The sequence below is a fragment of the Nyctibius grandis genome, chromosome 6 (genome assembly GCF_013368605.1).
Source record: "Nyctibius grandis isolate bNycGra1 chromosome 6, bNycGra1.pri, whole genome shotgun sequence".
NCBI lineage: Eukaryota > Metazoa > Chordata > Aves > Nyctibiiformes > Nyctibiidae > Nyctibius > Nyctibius grandis.
The window spans coordinates 58,599,250-58,616,960 of NC_090663.1; the positions used below are offsets into that span (position 1 = coordinate 58,599,250).

The following is a 17,711-nucleotide window of genomic DNA, read 5'->3' on the forward strand; positions in this document are numbered from 1 at the left end:
AGCAGCAAGCTTTTTCATCTGTGACACCCAGCTGTAGTTGCGTTGGACCAGTGCACGCACTTGAATTTACACGCCTCCGATATGTGTAATTCAACCATCTGAACTATTGAAAAGGAAGGTATCCAAAATTTGTTTCTTAATGGTATTGTGTCGAAAAGTCAGGGGCAGGGTATGGCAGAGAGAAGAGAAAAGGTGTTTCAAACTATATTCTTCAGATGCAGGATTTTTATTGTGGTTTCACAGAAGCTAAGCAGATGAACATGAAAGTTAATTGACTCCAAGCTGCAGAATGCTTTATTACGTGCCTGCTGGAACTCTACCTCTCTCAAAAGTAAGCCAAGACTAATATGGAAAAGGTACAACTAACAACTGGATGTCACATACTTCAGAAAGTTAGAGATTCAAGAACCAACCAGATAAACTCACGAAGAAAAATCCATCTAGGGATACTAAGTACAAAGATCCTAATTCTATCTCTGAAAGGCTGAGGATTCAGAACATATTCCCCAAGAATTACCACTACCTACCTGCCTTGTTCTTACACTTTTCACCAGCTGTCAACCATTAGCCACTGTTTTAAAGATACTTACCTTAAACGGACCTTTTCTCCGGTCCAGTATGATCACTGGTATGTTCTCTTTGTTGCATTCTAAAAAGGTTCTTTGAGGACTGTCTTGACAGTGCTGCCCTATTTTATTTCCTTTCTATATCAGGAAATGCTTCAACCCAAATAAGTTAGATGTCAGGGAGAGGAGAAGGGGAGCTTGACTAGAACACCCCCAGCACATCACCCATAAAAGCTTCAAAACAACTTTCTGTCCAGCCCTATGCAAGTTTTCATTCTTGCATTGTATCCAAATCCAAGAATGTTCCTTTTTATTTTAAATGCAAAATGCCCTTATTAAAGGAAAACATTGATTTATTAGTGTAACTATACCTGAATTTAAAGTAATGTTTTAATTCTTCTATCTATTCTTATTAAAGTAAGTTCTTTAAAATTTCAGAGCCACCTTTAAGAAAGCTCACAAAATAACTTCTGATACTCACTTTGAAACTTAGAACTACTCCTTTTGCTCCCAGTTTCTTTACTGATGATTATAGTCTGTTATGAACATTTCACAAACAACAATTTCATAACCTCACCCTATTTTCATTCTGAACTCTGAGAACTCATTTTGAAATTTTGTAACAGTTTACAGAGACCATGAATTCCAAACTGCTGGTATTATCTCAGGTTAAGTCAGACAGAATAAGTTTCATTAGACACTTACACATTGACCCCAAAGCTCAAGGGAGAAAGAAAGATAACATCTTTACCACTGTTCAGTAAAGTACAGTAGAAATACCATGCAGGCAAACTCATATTGGGTCATACCAGACATCTTCATCTGTATTAATGGTTTAGTTGCCATAACTTCTGTAGTAACCATAGCTCTGCAGATTCCAACATACCTTTCACTACTTAGGCTTTCCTAACTCAGCCTGGGGTTGATCAAAGGTATTAGACCCTGAAAACAATAGGGAAATGATAACACATCCACAGACTTAAGAGCTAATTCAGATGAAATACTTCCAAGGGACATTGTTCAGTCTACAGTGTTATTTTTCAGATTTTCTCTACCCATAGAAATGACTAACTACGCCAAATATTAATTGCAGAGTTGGTGTTTGACATGGACAGCACTCACAAAAAAACCACACAGCTTTAACTCAAGGCAGTTAAACCAGTTATGTGTTTCAGTAGCAAAATGGTCTACTGAGCTCCTCCAGACACATCTTCATCTGAGAGGAGTTGTTTTCCTCCCACGCCACTCTTCAACCGCTCAGTTCATTTATGAAGCCATATCTTACAGTGCACACTTGCATACAAACTGTTTTAAGCTGGTTTTGCTGGTAAAGACACCATCTTGAAATGCCCTCTTAGACAAAACTATCAAACTACCTTTGAACTGCACGGGACCCCAGCCGGAAAGATGCCTTTTTATCACATCCTTCACACCATACAGAACACAGCCCATTAATATATTTAAAAAAAAAAAAAAGTGTTCTAGGTATTTAAAAGTAGTCAACACGCACGAAGTTAACAAAAATCAAGACTACACAATCTTCAAAGAAACATTTTTTTCAATTCGTTACCATTAAAACTTATCTTCAACTTGTTTAATAGAGTTGTAGGTGCATTGATATATTGTTTCTTCACATGCTCGAGGAAAAAAAAGAGCAGGATTCTTTCCCTCAGGGAACTCCCTTGCACTGCATCCAGTCAAAAGGCAAGGCTCAGCACATCTCCTCCAAAACCTTGGAGCAATTTTCGGCTCTGTACGTTAATGTTTCATTTGAAGGCACATGACAATCTAGCAGATTAAGGATTCATTGCAAAAACTCAAAGAAGTTCTTCATCTCACTTGGTGGTATGATGAGTCTAAAAGTAGGGAATGTTAATCCTGCCTTTTTTTTTTTTTCCAAGCCATCAATAAGAATCAGTTTTACATTTCTTTAAAGCCTTCCTTAAAGGCAAAAGGAAAGGTGGTTTTTGCTGTTTACTTTTAATACTATTGAAACCATTGGTATTAGCACAGTCTGTAACTATCTACTCATAGTATGTTACCGCAAACTGCTGGAACAATCTAACAGAAAATAAACGCAATATTCATCAAGTTCTGCATTTAGACAGACTGGTTTTACCTTTTCTCTATCAATCATCAAAGCATAAACAAAACTAGTCCGAGATGTTAAGTTTCCATTCAGCTATAAACTGATTTTCAGGCTTGATTTATATACATAGCTTCTTTTATGCTTTGTTTACCAAAAATCTTTTATATGCCACACTAGTTACTTGATAAGATACCATTAGCAGTAATGGAACATATTTCATGCAGAAGCCATTATCTTTAGCCTAAGATGTTGTTAAAGTTCAGAAGCCATTAATAAAATGCGGTGATTTCTTATGCGGCTAATGGTAGACCACATAAGTAGTGGTACTTAACAGATAAGCATTAGTAGCTCCATCAGACACAGATTTATCATTAAGTTGCTGCTATTATGTACGTGTCTGGCAAGAGCAGGACTCAGTACTCAATACAGTACTATGCATGGCTAGTTATAAAAAGCTGACAGTGGTGACCAGCTTGCTGCCCAGACCAGTGGCAAGGCACATAGCCTGTAGAGACCACTGTTAAGAGGTACTTCTGCACATGTAAAGCTATTTCATACAAGCACACCACTACTCTACAACTAGAGAGAATGCAGTCACTATTGTCTGCTATGGATGAAACCCGTGTGCTTCAACAGCTAAGTTCTCTCAATACTACAAGTATTAGAGTCACATGTAGCTCCTATTACTGAGGGGAAGTTTTCATTTAAAGGATCAAAGTGGTCAGACAGGATGCTTACTCTGAGACACAAACTGGCAGCAACACTGCCTCATAGGCTCCACTGTTCTCTGCTAGAGTTTTTTGGTCAGACATGTATCACCGTTTTTGTCAGCTCTTAGCTAACTTAGGCAACTGAAGTAATTGCTCTAGCTCTTTTGAAAGTCTTTTTAGTGTTTTGTTTGGGGGACCTCTTTGGGCTTTACCATCCCCCACCCTCTTTTTTTTAAAAAAAAAAAAAAAAGATATTGCTTGAAAACCAATTATGCAGCTGCCACCAAGTGATTCCCATTGAAGTCAACAGGAGCTGCTCTTATGCAGAGGCCTGTAACAAGGGCCCAAGCATTTACAGTGCTGAAAGCTTTTGTGCTCTATACCCTAAGTGGATGAAGGCAAGCTATGCAGGGGGCTCATTCAAAATTAATACTACATCAGGAAGTGGATGAAGGAGAGGGAAGGCACTAAATAATTGATCCAGTTTGTTTTCTGTGAATTCTGAAACATCTTTATGTACATGTTTGTTTTGGTTTGCCTTTTTGTGTTTGTTTTTTTCCAAGCTAGAGAGTTTTTAAACTAAAGTTCTATTAACAAAACAGAGTGAAACAGTGACAAGAGCTCCCAAAGCGGTGCTTTGATAACAATAACTGCAGAAAAATATCTACCCAGAAGGCAACACGGAGATGGAATAGAAAACAAAGCAGGTTTTATTCAGACAAAATATGACTACCTCCTCACTTTAGAAGGTTACATTCTCAAAGTTAAATACCTTCTGCTTTATGAACAAGTGATGTACTCCACTCCTGCTCCTTCTGTGAAAAGTTACAGCTTTCTCTTCTCACCACCATTTGTACAGAAGTCCAATCCCACCCCACAATGCAGACAAAGTCCATCCTTCCAACTTAGTCTTTCAAACTCCTCAAGCTAGGAGTCTAATCCTGCTCACATGAACAATTTTGGCAACACAGCTACACCAAAATTGTTCTACATTGCTCTACAAATATCACCTGCAGTCATTTTAAGGACATGTTACAGTGACAGATTGGAACAAGGTAGCCTTTTAGAGTAAATGAAAATATGACCCTAGTACACTAAGGAGATTTAAACAAATAGCAGTGAAGTTCGATAGGTCTCCACAGATACAAAAAAGGAGTCCCACCAACTCTTAACTTAAAATACTTAGGACTTTACAGTGTGCTTCTAACTAGCATAGCATCATCAACCATCAGCCTCTTTAAATTTCAGTCCTGTACTCCAGCTTCAGGTAGCATCACTGAGACTCTGTGCTTCAAGAGCAAGAAGCCTTCCATGTGGTTCAAACAGGAGACACAGCACACCCCTCAAATCTTTGCTGACCATGTCAGTGTCTACCATAGTCCCATCCATTCCACCTCACCTGATTCTACATGGCTCAGTCCTGCAGCAATTGTTTATGAAGCTAAAATGTGAAATTCTTTACATCAGAGCCAGAGTTGCGTGTACAGTTTTGATATTCACCAGCCTTATAGTTTGACACATCAACTAAAGAAGGATTATCTCTGCAGGTGTTATTTGGGAGGTCTTGCACCAACACTTAGAGGCTTGCTGTTTCAAAAGGAGATGCTTACACATTACACTGAAAAAAGGCACATTTATGGAAAAAAGTTGTCAGGCAAGAATAAGTGCCTTATAAAGTGGTACAAAAAAAGCCAGTGCTGGGGTTTTTTTTTACTTCTCCTTCCCACTCTCCCATGGACTGGTGGCTGGACTCCAGTAACAGAGCCAGCAAACTGCCCCTGTAGAAAGCCCTCTCAGAGCATGGCAGTGACCATGCAGGGGCTCCTGTGGGCTAAGAGCACAAAACCCAGCTGAGTTTTCAATTTCAGGTGACAGGAGTAAGAACAGGCACAGATACATTGCGAGACACAAAAAGGGCTACCTTGGAGAACAGAACAGAGAGAATAGCCTCTGCAAGCTGGAGTAGAGCACAAACCGAAAGGAGGGCAAAACCAACAAGAATTAGGTATTTACAAGAGGTATGGTAATTTATCCAGGCAGTAATCAGCTGCTATTGACAAGAAAACTGCAAGTAACAGTGGAGTTGAGTATATCATCGCTGCCACTTATGAGGCATGGCATTTAAAATAATGTATGAAATACTGGATGATAGTGAGTGGAAATCACACACACACACAAAGTTCTGGGATGGGGAAAGTTGAAGGCAAAAGCTACTGTTGCCCACAGCTGTCCTTTTCCCTCCGTCAGAGGTTAGCACCTCTGCAGAACAGCCGATAGGGTCATGAATCTACAGGGCACAGGAGAATGCTTCCAACAGAAGACAAAAACGGCCAGATGGGAGCCACAACTCATTCACCTGCTACAGTGGCAAGAACCCTTCAGTATCAGTCTCATCAAGATTGGTATTGGTTTTCTCTAATGTGCAAAGCTATTATCAGCATCTGCTCAGAAGCTACTTCCTCTTTCACAGGTATGAGTGTGGTTTAGGAAAAATAAAGGAGAACAGAGGCCGGCAAGGATGTAAACCATTTAAGAATATCATTGGCTTGTGTTCTTGAGTCAAACACACTAGTTACTTGCATGGAAAAGATCCCGCAGAATAAAACATTGATTCAGATGCCACCGCAAACCTTTAGACTACCCAGGCATCAGTTTTGCCTATCTTCAAAATAACGGGACATCTTGTAAGAGGAAGGAGACTGCTTACATGTAAAAGAAAGCAACCTTTTTAAACCACACTCAGCTCTGCATAACTGAAGTAGGAACACTACTGGTGACCATGTCAGAGCTCCCAGTAGCAGCAGAACAGCAGAATACAGCCAGAGGAAGATCAATGCAAAAAATCCTTCTTTGCATGTAACAGCAGTTAGATGTGCTTCCAGTCCCTTCAAGTCCTGCTTTTAGGCACATATGTCAATGAACTTCTGCTCTAGCAAGTCAGGAATTATTTTTTTTTTTAAATACAGAATTATTCTATATACCTGTATATAACTATGTATACATATATATAAAATATATAAATGTATACTAACCTTTTGTTTGCAATAAAGCCATCAAAAAGGATACTACTTGGGAATGGATAATCATGATGAACTCTCTTCGGAGACATTATTTGCCATTCCTTCCAGTAGGCCACTCCAATGAAGTACCTTATTACGGGGAGTGGCATGGTGTTTAGAACAACATTTACACAAAGAAAAAGAAACCAGAGAGGTAGATGATGGAGCTGTCCACTTAAACTTAAGTTCAAATTCAGTTCACATCACAATAAACTTGGTAGACTATCACTGCTCTTTCTTTCTCCAATATCACTGAGCAATTAGGAGAAAACAGATAACCACCATAAATCTTACTAAAATAGAGAAGATCAAGGTGCATTGGAGGAGCACCCTAAGTAGCACATATGTCTACATAATAGTCCTCACTGGACTGAGCTAATTATTAACACAGCATCATGTCTGATGCCTCTGTGTACTCCAAATCTACTTGACCTATAGTTGAAATAGGCTGTGCTTGTACCATCACTTTAAGTTGATCTATACAGGGAAAGGAGGAGATGGTTCTACCATTTTCCCACACTTCATTCTTGCAGCCAAACAGCAAGTCAATAGAAATTGACCCACATGAGAGAGTTCTCAGTCAGAGCTGGTAACTGACTGCTATCAGTCCTCTGAAGCTGTACTAACACACGTTTGGTTCTGCAGCCTTGTGCCAGCCTCAGCCATTTGCAGCCCCTGCTCTCATTCTGGCACGAGAATTTGCAAGGCAGCACACCAAAACCACTCATAAAACCACGGCCATAACCAAGGCAGGAAGCGGCTCTGCTACGGCAACAGGTCCTCCCAGTGATTCAGAGAGGAAAAAAAAAATTGAGTTAGACTGTTACGAAAGCAGCAAGACTTCACATCCCCATGGATGCCCACAGAAAGAGAAAGAAACAAGAGGATGTTTGTGATATCAAGCAATATTGATTAAAAACTAGATCTTAGTTATTTATTAACTGCAATCATACATATTTTATATTCATATATACATATTTTTATAACCTTCACATAAGTCATATGGCTGAATTTTCATCTAAAAATTAATTACACAACTCCTTGGAAAACGGGGCTTCCAATTTTAAATTTTTTCCACTTCTTTTTTAATTATTTTAATTATATATTTAATTATTGTTGGACTGACTGAATTCACACTTATTCCTTCAGACATATACCCACATAAACCGGCAGTCAGGAAGAAAACTTCTACAAAATGCTATCTTTTACCCATCTGGAAAACAGAACCATTTTGGTTTTATATTTCAGTGGCAAAATTTAAAATTAAAACATCTGAAACCCTTGCTTTATGCATAGTAGAACACTCTGGTGTAGTCCCCAGCTGAGAGTGGCCCAGGATGCTTGCTGACCCTGTTCCCCCTTAGCTGTTAGGACCAGTTAAATTGTTACCTTTTCCAAATTCTGTTCTCCAGCCTGAAACACTCTAACCACATGGCATTGCAAAGACAAAGTTGAGAGACTTCTTCCACGAGGTGACACAGTTAATGGAAGCATGGCATGAAGCAACAAAACCTTTGCCATACATTATCTGTGATTTTTTTTCCTCAGTGCCTCTGCTTTTAAATAGAAACCATTTACGGCACAGAGGGAACCCCTCTTCAAGCTCTTTTTAACCACAGCTGGTTGGAAAACAGAATGCAGCAGAAGAGACGCAATTCAGTGAGAGGGAAGCACAGAGAACCTAGCCTCAGAAAGGTAAATATACACCCTGCACATTGGTACATAAAGCAAAGGTGTCCAACAGGGAGAACCTGTGATGCAGGCTCTGACAAAATGACAGATACCAGGTGGATCTGTTAAGGGCTACACCCCACACACCATGCTGCTGCATCTTTGCTAGGGGCACCAGAGCTCAGTTGAGAGAGCCTGCCCTCTTGACACAGAGAAAGAAAGTCCTGACATAAAATAATGTTCTGAGCCATGGAAGATTTGCCCCTAAATCAAAGTAAATTAAGCTGGACTCTCATTAAATGTAAGCTACTAACGCTAGGAAACACCCAGTAGGTTGAATTATTGCAAGCATCCTGGCAGTCTCATCTATATCATACTCATTACCCTGTAACAGTAGCTTACTGGAGCTATGACAGTAGACGTACTCAGATTTTAACTTGTTAACACTATATTCAGGAAAACAAAGCAGAAGCCTCTATGAACCCAAAATATTTCATATATCTAAAGGCATCTAGTCTCCTTTTAACTCTTTCTTTGAATACAATACTAGAAGGAAGCACCAAACACTGTCAGAAATAATTTTACTTGCCTATTGAGGAGAAAGAGAACACATTTAGGCAGAAGTTCCTACAATTCTTTGATTCTTCCATAAGAAGTTTTGCTGTTGAGAAAACCAGATGGCAACAGGTATAGACTAGGTACACAAACTGTTTTCATAATATGTATTTGCCTTGTTGCGCAAAGAGAAAAAAAATTTCCATCACCACACATCAGGAACTTTGCTTGAAATGATTTTCAATATTATTTGATGTAATGGTGCCTTCACTAGGAGCAGAGGGATTTTCAAGGCCTGGAAGAGGCATATTGATTTTTCTCAGTTCTGTGGGAAATTGACAGTTCATTCATAAGATCCTCTGTGTGTGCTGAAATACTTATTCTAAATGCTGCCCAGAGTAAAGCGACTGGAAAGTTGAAACATTAGCTGAAGAATCTGATGTGGAGATTGATGCATATTAAAATAAATAAATACCGCTACTGCCATTTGCCTCATTTATTTTACACAGCTAAAGGAGTAGGATCTGTTTTCAGCATCTCCACAAGTCAGGCCATCTGGAGGTTATACGAGATCACACTGAGTCAGAGTTTGATACCAAATCAAGCACCCCTGACTGCAAGCCTTGGCGTGTTGGTGACATTTTTAAATGCCAGTGCAAGGGGAAGGTTGGACTGCTCTAGATCTTTGTGTTCGTTAGAGAAGCAGCTACACAGAGTACTGTGCCAACAGTGACATCCACCCATACCAACCCTTATACCTGTACAAAGTCCTACTGAAATCAGTGGAAATCTATATCCACTGTGATCCACGAGGGAGGATATTTTTTGGCAGGAGCAACAGCACAAGCACAAAAAATGGGATGTTTTCCAAACTCGTGCAATAGTACAGTGGAAAAGAAACAAATTAGGCTTCAAACCAGTAAAGAATAATCAATGTTTTCCTGGATTTTGCACTGTAAAACTGTGGTGGAATGCAATTCAGTGCATTGGTAAAAATAGATAAGCTTTTTTTTTTTGTTTTAATTCTTTATTGCATTGCAACAATATTTGCTAATTTTTAATGGGAAAAAAAAAAGATGGAAACTGGTGCAAGAGTACGAAGTCACTGTGAAATGCTAGCTAATGAAAAAGATACTTAGAAGAGTTAAAAAAATTACCATACTGGAAGTCAATTTAATGGTTAATGCTGACAGTGACTTCTGGGTCATCACTAACAGAGCTGGAGTTACTTCATGAGCTGTTCAGCTCCTTGCTCCTACCTATATCAATAAAACAATTACAGTCCTGTTGACAGGCTACCAGCCATGCATTTGAGAAACGTGCTGCACATTCTGTGCAAAGCAAAGTATGAAGGCGGATTCTATCCTACATCACTATAGTTTAAGATTGGAATTCCCTGACTGGCAGAATTAGGTCAGGAGATTTCTTTGGGTCAAAAATATTCTCTCTCACCTCTAGTTTTAATTGGAAGCAAAACATTATACTCTAAATGCTCCTAGCAAATCTTCCCAGGTTATTGCCCTTGGTTAATGGAGTATAAACTGTTGAAGTACCTAGACTGAGCATTTAACAACACATCACCTTCTTGCTCCAAACATGTAACTTGTAGAAGCCCTGGTGCCAAAATCAGTTTATAATGCATTTTCAACAAGAAGTCTATTTGTAGGAATGGGGCTCAAAAGAAAAGCAAGTGTTGTTTCACTAACTGTGAGCCCAAGTTTCTTATCCTCTACTAATCATTAACTATTGCATCTTACAGAGTTTAAGGAATAAAGAATAAATTAAAAGTTTGCTAAGAAGTACTTCAGGATTATTGTAATCTATGGAACTAGGTCTTAGAGAGTGTTCTTTAAGAACAGATTACATACATACTTTCAAACTCCTGTCCACCAGAGAAGACAGAAGTTCCTTACATTTTTCTTCTTTCCGCTCACCACACACACAAAAAAAATAACCTCCCCACAAAAAAAAAAAAAACACACCACAAAACCAAAAAGCCTTCTCCCCCACATTTTTCATTTGAAAATTACCCTACATCTATTGCTCTACCCGATACAAGTAATTTTTTTTTCCCAAAACATGTTTTCTGGGTTCCCATTTGGAAAATAAAAGCCTTTCTTCCCCAGTATAGCTCATGCTTGCTTTCCCCTATGTGCCTATTACATCATACACTGAATATGTACATACATAATAAATACACCAAAGAGTTTATCATGAAAAGATTGTCTTACTGAATTAAGGTAGCATGTCTACCTTCAAACATTACAGAACATGGATCTGTTGCCTTTATTAAGAAAGCATTATCAACATGCAACAAGGTGGATGGGACTAGGACCAATGATAACTTGTTTTCGCACATACAAATATTCATAAAATGTTTCACTTGCAGAAGTATTCTGTTGGAGCTACCTCTACTCTGGGTGCCATTCACATGCATCAGCTTTTCTCTGATTGGGACATTAAAGATTAATAATTAACTCTTCATACTTTGAGATAGACGTGCCACCAGGTAAAACTTGCTATGACAATTCAGTCAAGGTGGGAGACTGGTAAATACATTTACCAAATTCATCTTTAACACAGAAAAAAAAAAGTATGTAAGCTACATTTGATAGTTCCAATAATATTCACTTGAAGTATGTTGACATCAAATATGAGAACCCACACAATTAATCACATTTATTTTTTTCTAGTTCTTGTGCCCTTATGCTTCTTCAGTCTTTTATAAACTAGAAACATCAAATAGCTTAAAACAATAACATATTTACAAAAGCCTAGTTTTGACAAAACAAATTCTTACGAGAAAGGAAACAGCTTCATCCATGTTCCTCATCTGTCTTTTTGTATAACCAATGATACAGCCTGTCACAAAGTTAGGAGGGAAGGCAAGGCAAGGAAAATTCTTAGTCCAAGAATGACCTCTACAAATATGAAACAAGTCCCTGGGAGCCAGCAAAGTTACTATATTTTTATATGCATTTAAAAGACCGGGGCTACATCTGCTGAAAGACACTGAGGAATTCAGGAATCCCAAGCTCACAACAATGTATCTATTTTATCAATATGTACATCACCACCTTGAACTGTTACAAAACAGTTGTGTATTTTCCCAAGACAAATTCTGTTCTTGCCATTGTTCTGTTTCTGGCAAGACCGCTTGTGCAATGCTCTCTAAGTTACCTGTGTTACTCGGAAATTAAAAAAAAAAAATAAAATTGAGCATAACAGGGTGGGGAGAGTGAACAGAATGCTTCCACTTCCACTGCAAGGGCATCTTCCCAATGCAATTTTTTAAAGATCAAATGCTACAGAATGCATTTGAAAATTGCATAGAACTAGCTTCACATTGATTTTTTTTTTTTAACCACTGTGGCAAGGGAAAATTACATAACCAAAACTTCCTTGTGGATATCTGAAAGCCAGCTGACATCAAAAAATGATCTTCTGCCCCTCTGAAAACAAACTATCAACAATGTACAAAATTTAATAAACAGTCTATTTGTTGTCCCTTAAAGGTCAGTGCACTTTTCCAACACTTCTCCCATAACACACTTATATAATCTTATTCAGTTTTCTTTCCGCTACCTTCCTGTAATTCAGAAGACTATTTAGACCCCCATATGGTTGCCATCAAAACCAGCAGATGCCAAGCAATTTAAAACACAAATTATGACTTGTAATATGCTGATGTATCATAATTGCACCGTATCTCACAACTTACAGTGAATCATCAGATAAAGCAAAGGTTTCTGTCTGAAGTGTCAATGCTTTCTATACATCTTTCCCCTTAGGCTAGGGTCGGTGGAATCAAGTGTGGACTGAAAGTCAGAGTTAAACAATAGTATATATCCACAGTTTCCATCAAGTATAATAAACCACAGAGAGTGATTTAAAACAGTTCCTGGAACTAAAAGTCAGCTTAAAACTATCTTGCAAAAGTAGAAGGGGAAAGAAGGGGAAATGGTTCTTGCCTTTTGGGAAGCAGGGTGGCCTACTTCTACTTTTTGCATTGTACCTTTGACAACATTCTCTATGGAAGCCTAAGGGCAAAGGCGGGGAGGAGACATTGTTTATTTGCTTCCTTTAACTACAGAAAAATGTTTTCTGTTACCTTATATTACGGCTGCAGCTCTCATCTAAATCAAATTACATTATGGTTTACCTAGACAAAGACATAAAGGCTCATAAAAAAGCATCGTCTATTCCACCAGCCTAGAAAGGCAGCAAACATGATGTGGTGCTTTCACACAGGCATTATGCTAGTCAAGCTAAAGCCCAGGTGTGTGCCCTAATGAACAATCAGCAGCAGAATGGCAGCTGAGCAACGGAAAAGGAAGCAAATATTGAGTTCTAACTTTTGATTTAGATGTATTTGTGCCTATTTGGTCACAGTTCCTAAATCTTACTTTGGCAAGTGCCAAATGAGCTCTTCTTTTCCACAAGAGTGTTGTGATCTCATAAAATAAGTTTTTCGGAACAAACACTTCCAGCATGTTTACCAAGCTTGCAAATATACCTAGAACATTAATTATGCATACACTCAGAGGATAATATCATCTTCTACAACAGTATGAAGCACATAGTTAGACAAGAACATGTTACCTGGGGTGGTGTGAGACTGAGAACTATCTCCTAAAAAGCATACTGTCACCTTTACTTACAACTACTTATACAGCATTAAAGTGCAACTTTCCCATATTCATTATTCTACTAATTCAGTTGTGTTTTTTAACGAAAGAAATAACAGACCAACCAGCACAAAATCAAAAATTTTACAAAAAGATCTGATAATTTATTTTGCCCATATTCTGTGGCATATAAAGCCTCCTTTTTTTTGTAAAATCTTCAGTTTAAGTAGCACGTACAATCTTTCCCCACATAATTTCAGCAGATCTATAATATTTCTCTGCTCAAGGCACTGACAATTTTCTTGTCAAAACCATTACTCTTCCACTCAGTTCTCTTTATTTTTAGTCCCTTGTTTATGATGCAGAATAGAGAGTATTTTCCTGTTTGTTTACATCAAAATGTTAAAGGGTTGTGTTAAAACCACTATATAATAATGCTGAGGTAGAAGTTTTAACAAAGGTGTTCTACGTATCTCCATGTTCACAAGATCCCTGGAGAGTGTCATGGGGTTAATATGATGACCTCTTCACCATTTCAATCTATTTACAATGACTACATTAGTGGCTATTTTTGATTATCGCTTCCTGTGAACAGCCAATCGAACTTGCAGTTTTCATTTACAGCTGTTCTGGTCCAGTTGCGTGACAGACTAGTGAAGGGTTTGCTATTAATTCAGTAAAAACAACGTTAAAATGTATCTTTTGAGTCCAAATCACGAGCAACACGGTAATAAATGCAGGCTTCCTCATAAAGAGATTACAATATTCCGAAGAAATGACTAAACTCTTACAAAGGGCTTTGTCTCTGTGGATTTCAAGCAGTTTAGCCAAGAACACAAGGAGATCATTAGCATTTTGCAAAAGGGAAAATCTGTAAGCAAGGGCCACGTATCAAGCAAATGACAGAGTGGGCGATATACTCGGGTCTTCAGATTAGCATTCCAGCAGTATAAAGCCATATGGCCTAGCAAGATATCCTTTAACCCATTCAGTTACAACAGAGGAACATCTCCCGTCACGTAAAAGCTATGCTTCATCTGCCTCCACAACACAGGAATAAGAAAACAATTAGCCACAAAACACCTAAAAGATACCGCTTCCCCACTTGCGCCATCTAGACATGAACCTTCAGAGAATACAACGAAGAAAACTGCAGGGTGTATAGCTTCTTATAGACTGACAGTGCCTGAAGGAGCAAGATAACATGTTTATGTGTATTTCTCCATAATCTCTCTCTTTTAGACCAAGGACATGGCACACAAGTGTTCCTCACACTACCCGCTCCCTGCTGAAAAACATCTGTGTTCACAGCAACATATGCCCAAGGGAATCAAAATGAAAAAACAGACAAGTGAAAAGAACCATGGCAAACTCAACCACTAAAAACTGATCGAATACTAAATAAAAACAGCTACTGTAGGGTCAGAATACTACAAAGCTTGCAACCACTCATCTCCACAGGTCGGTCTTAGGCCAAGTAAACGTTGACATAAAACCACTGTCAACTTCACTCTAGCAGCTTACTTTCTTGATTAAGGAAAGGTGTTTCACTATAAAAGTGTCATTAATCAAAACTCCCATCCTTCCAAAACATCCTTCTCAGGTATCTTTACTTTCCAGGAACACAGACACAAGGTTAGGTATGAATACCTGCTAGCCACGTAACCACCCTCCTCTATTCTCACCACGGTGATAATCACAAGCTCAGTACTGCTTAGAAGGTTTCTCTCCTCTAGTCTTCCCCACCTTCATCCAAATATTTCAAGGTGTTTTTTTTCGCCCCAATTCACCTTTCTACTCCAAAGAAGCCACTATACCAGATATGTACTCAACTTGCCTTCAGAATCCCTCAAAAACACATTCACCCTACCTGAGTTTGTACGTTTCTCATTGCTAAATGGAATATCTCACGAAAAGAGGGGGACTGTACATGTAAAAGCCTTCATCCAACTTCAACATTCTATGCAGTGATAAAAACTCATCATTTACGTGTGTGTGAGAACGCTCACCCCCTCTCCCTGTGGTTACAAAATTTGTCATACACATCCAAAACCAGCTGCTTCTCTTTCAAACCCAACACATTGAGAAGATGCTAGAAATACTATTAAATGCAGGTTACATTTCACTATAGCGTTCTGCCCACTCTATAGCCAGTGCCAGAGCGGTGCAACAAGATACTGTGCAGTCAGGAGATCAAGCAGCACAGCCAGGAATCCCTGCAAATGCCCAATCAAGCCTCCCGTGGGCTTGCACTTTAGGGATGGGTGGGAATACTGCTTCCTCCCTCCTCCATCCTACTACTGGTGCTACTACTACGTGGTAATAGCTAGTCATAATAAGCCCGTGCCGTACACAACCTCGCCATTGTGTAATCATTGCCTCAACCAGCACTGTTCAGAGAACTTGAGCTGTGATTTTTTTTTTAATTATTATTTTTATTTAACAGGGATATCAGCAGGAAAACACGCAGATCAATTCGTTCTCCAGCCCTGGGTGTCTAGCTGCTCCCTTCCCGACCAATAAAGCTGAGGAGGGGGAAGGAAGGAGGAAGGGAGGAGGAAAAAAAGGAAAAGAAAAGAAAGGGGGGGGGCGGGAAAGACAAAAGGCAAGAAAACCTCTTCGCACCTCCAACAAAAGCCATGAGGAGGGCCGGAAGGGAGAGGAACCGGCAGCCTCCGAAGGCGCAGGAATGCAGCACGCGAACTTGCCCGGGGAAGGGCGACCCGGGGCCGGGCGGGGGCAGGAGGCGGCCGCGGGGAGAGGCTGGGACGGCGGCAACCCCCCCCCCGCGCCTCGCGCCCCCTGGAAGCCCCATTCAAACCCCCAACCGCCGGCCTCGCGCCCAACTGTCACGCACGACCGCCGGCTCCGCTTCCACACGTCCCTCAGTCTTCATCGCTGGCCGTGCCCAGCCCGGCAGCGGGGGAGGAGAAGGAGGAGGAGGAGGAGGAGAAGGTGGCAGAGGAAGACGCGAAGCGCCGTGCGACCGGCCCACTTACCCAGAAAATGACATTGAAGCCGAAGATGAAATATTTGATGCAACAACTGACTTCAGGCCCCTTGTAGTGCTTCCCGGACATCCTCTGCGCTCATGAAGACACTTTGCTCGCAGCCAGGGTGAGAACCAAAGCCGGGGGATGGAAGGAAGGGGGGCTGGGGGCGGCGCGGCGGGCAGGGCTCAGCGCCGGCTGCGCGCAGTCAGGGGATGCGGCAGGAGCGGCGCGGCGGCGGGTCGGCTCCGACTTGCCGGGCGCCGGGGATGGCCGGCGAGCAGCTCCCACCTCCTCCTCTTCTCCCGCATGGAGGAGGCCCTGGCTACTCGCAGCGGCAGGGAGAGGGAGAGCGAAGGACAGGGGCGGCTGCCGGGGAAGGAGGCTCCCCGGCAGAGGCGCGGGACTCGCCGCCGCCGGAGCCGCGAGGTGCCCCAAGCCCTCTCGCGCAACGCTGCCTGCCTCCCCCGCCCCCACAGCGGCAACGGCCGCCGCGCGCGCCGCGCCCCGCCCCGCGGGAGGGGGGGGGGCGGGGAAAGGCGCGCCACTGGTCGCCCAGGCGGCGTGATTGGCGTCGCGCCCCACTAATCCGACTGCACGGCCGCCAGCCCGAGGCGTCCTGGGGCGGGGGCGGGGCGGGGGCGGCTCTGCGGTGCCCCCCTCGACCCCTCGACCCACCGGCCCTTCCTCCGTGGCGTACCGCAGCAGCGGGGAGCGCGAGCCGGCGGGGGCGGGGCTGCCGGCGGGGGCAGCCGTGAGGTGGCTCCCATGGGCGCTGATGGCAGGGGGGCTGTGCCCGCCGGCTTTGCCTGCGGCGGCGCGGGCGGGGGGCGGCCTGGCGGCTGCTGCCGCCTCGGTTACGTAACGGGGTCGGCGGGCCTGAGGGTGGCCGTTGGAGCGGCCGTGTGGGGCAGCCCCGGCGGGGGGGTGGGGGAGCCTGCCGACGGGGCGGGTGTTAGGGGCCGCACCTGTCAGCGCTGAGGTAAACGCAGTTCGTTCTGTGTAAGGTGCCCGTGAGGAGCAACGGTATTCGACGGGCCCGTGTCTTCGTTGCCGGTTTGTCAGTCAAAGTCGAGGTTTCTTCCATTCTTTCTTCCTGCGACACGTCCCTCGGCAAAGTCCCCGCGGGTGGCCCCGGCCGTGGCCTCGCACAAAACCCAGAGGTGCCAGGCCGGGGGGGCTCCCTCCTTCCGACAGCTGGGGGATGACACAGGCCGGCCAGCGCCGAGGCAGCGAGGAATAACGCAGCCGGGCTGGTGTGAGGGACCAGAGAGCAGCGCTCCATAGCATGCGTGGCGAGAAAGGCCAGGAGAGCAGCATTCGTTCTAGTTTGGCTGCAGTAATGAGAAGGAGCAAGACCATAATTGTACTGTGGAGGTTGTTACGAATGGGTGCCTTCAGATCACCTCCCACGTGAACTCATACGCACTACACGCACAGGAA

The 17,711-nt window shown here is 42.1% G+C and overlaps 1 protein-coding gene across 1 annotated transcript in view; it reads right to left on the bottom strand.

Annotated features, from left to right (window-relative positions):
* The window catches only part of TSPAN5 (tetraspanin 5), a 90,249-nt gene extending 73,522 nt beyond the window's left edge, over positions 1-16,727 (bottom strand). Inside the window, exon 1 of the mRNA XM_068404265.1 lies at positions 16,278-16,727. Coding sequence (XP_068260366.1) covers positions 16,278-16,358 — 81 coding nt within the window. The 5' untranslated portion in view covers positions 16,359-16,727. The remainder of the gene's footprint in view (positions 1-16,277) is intronic.
* Between the last annotated feature and the right edge of the window lie 984 nt (positions 16,728-17,711).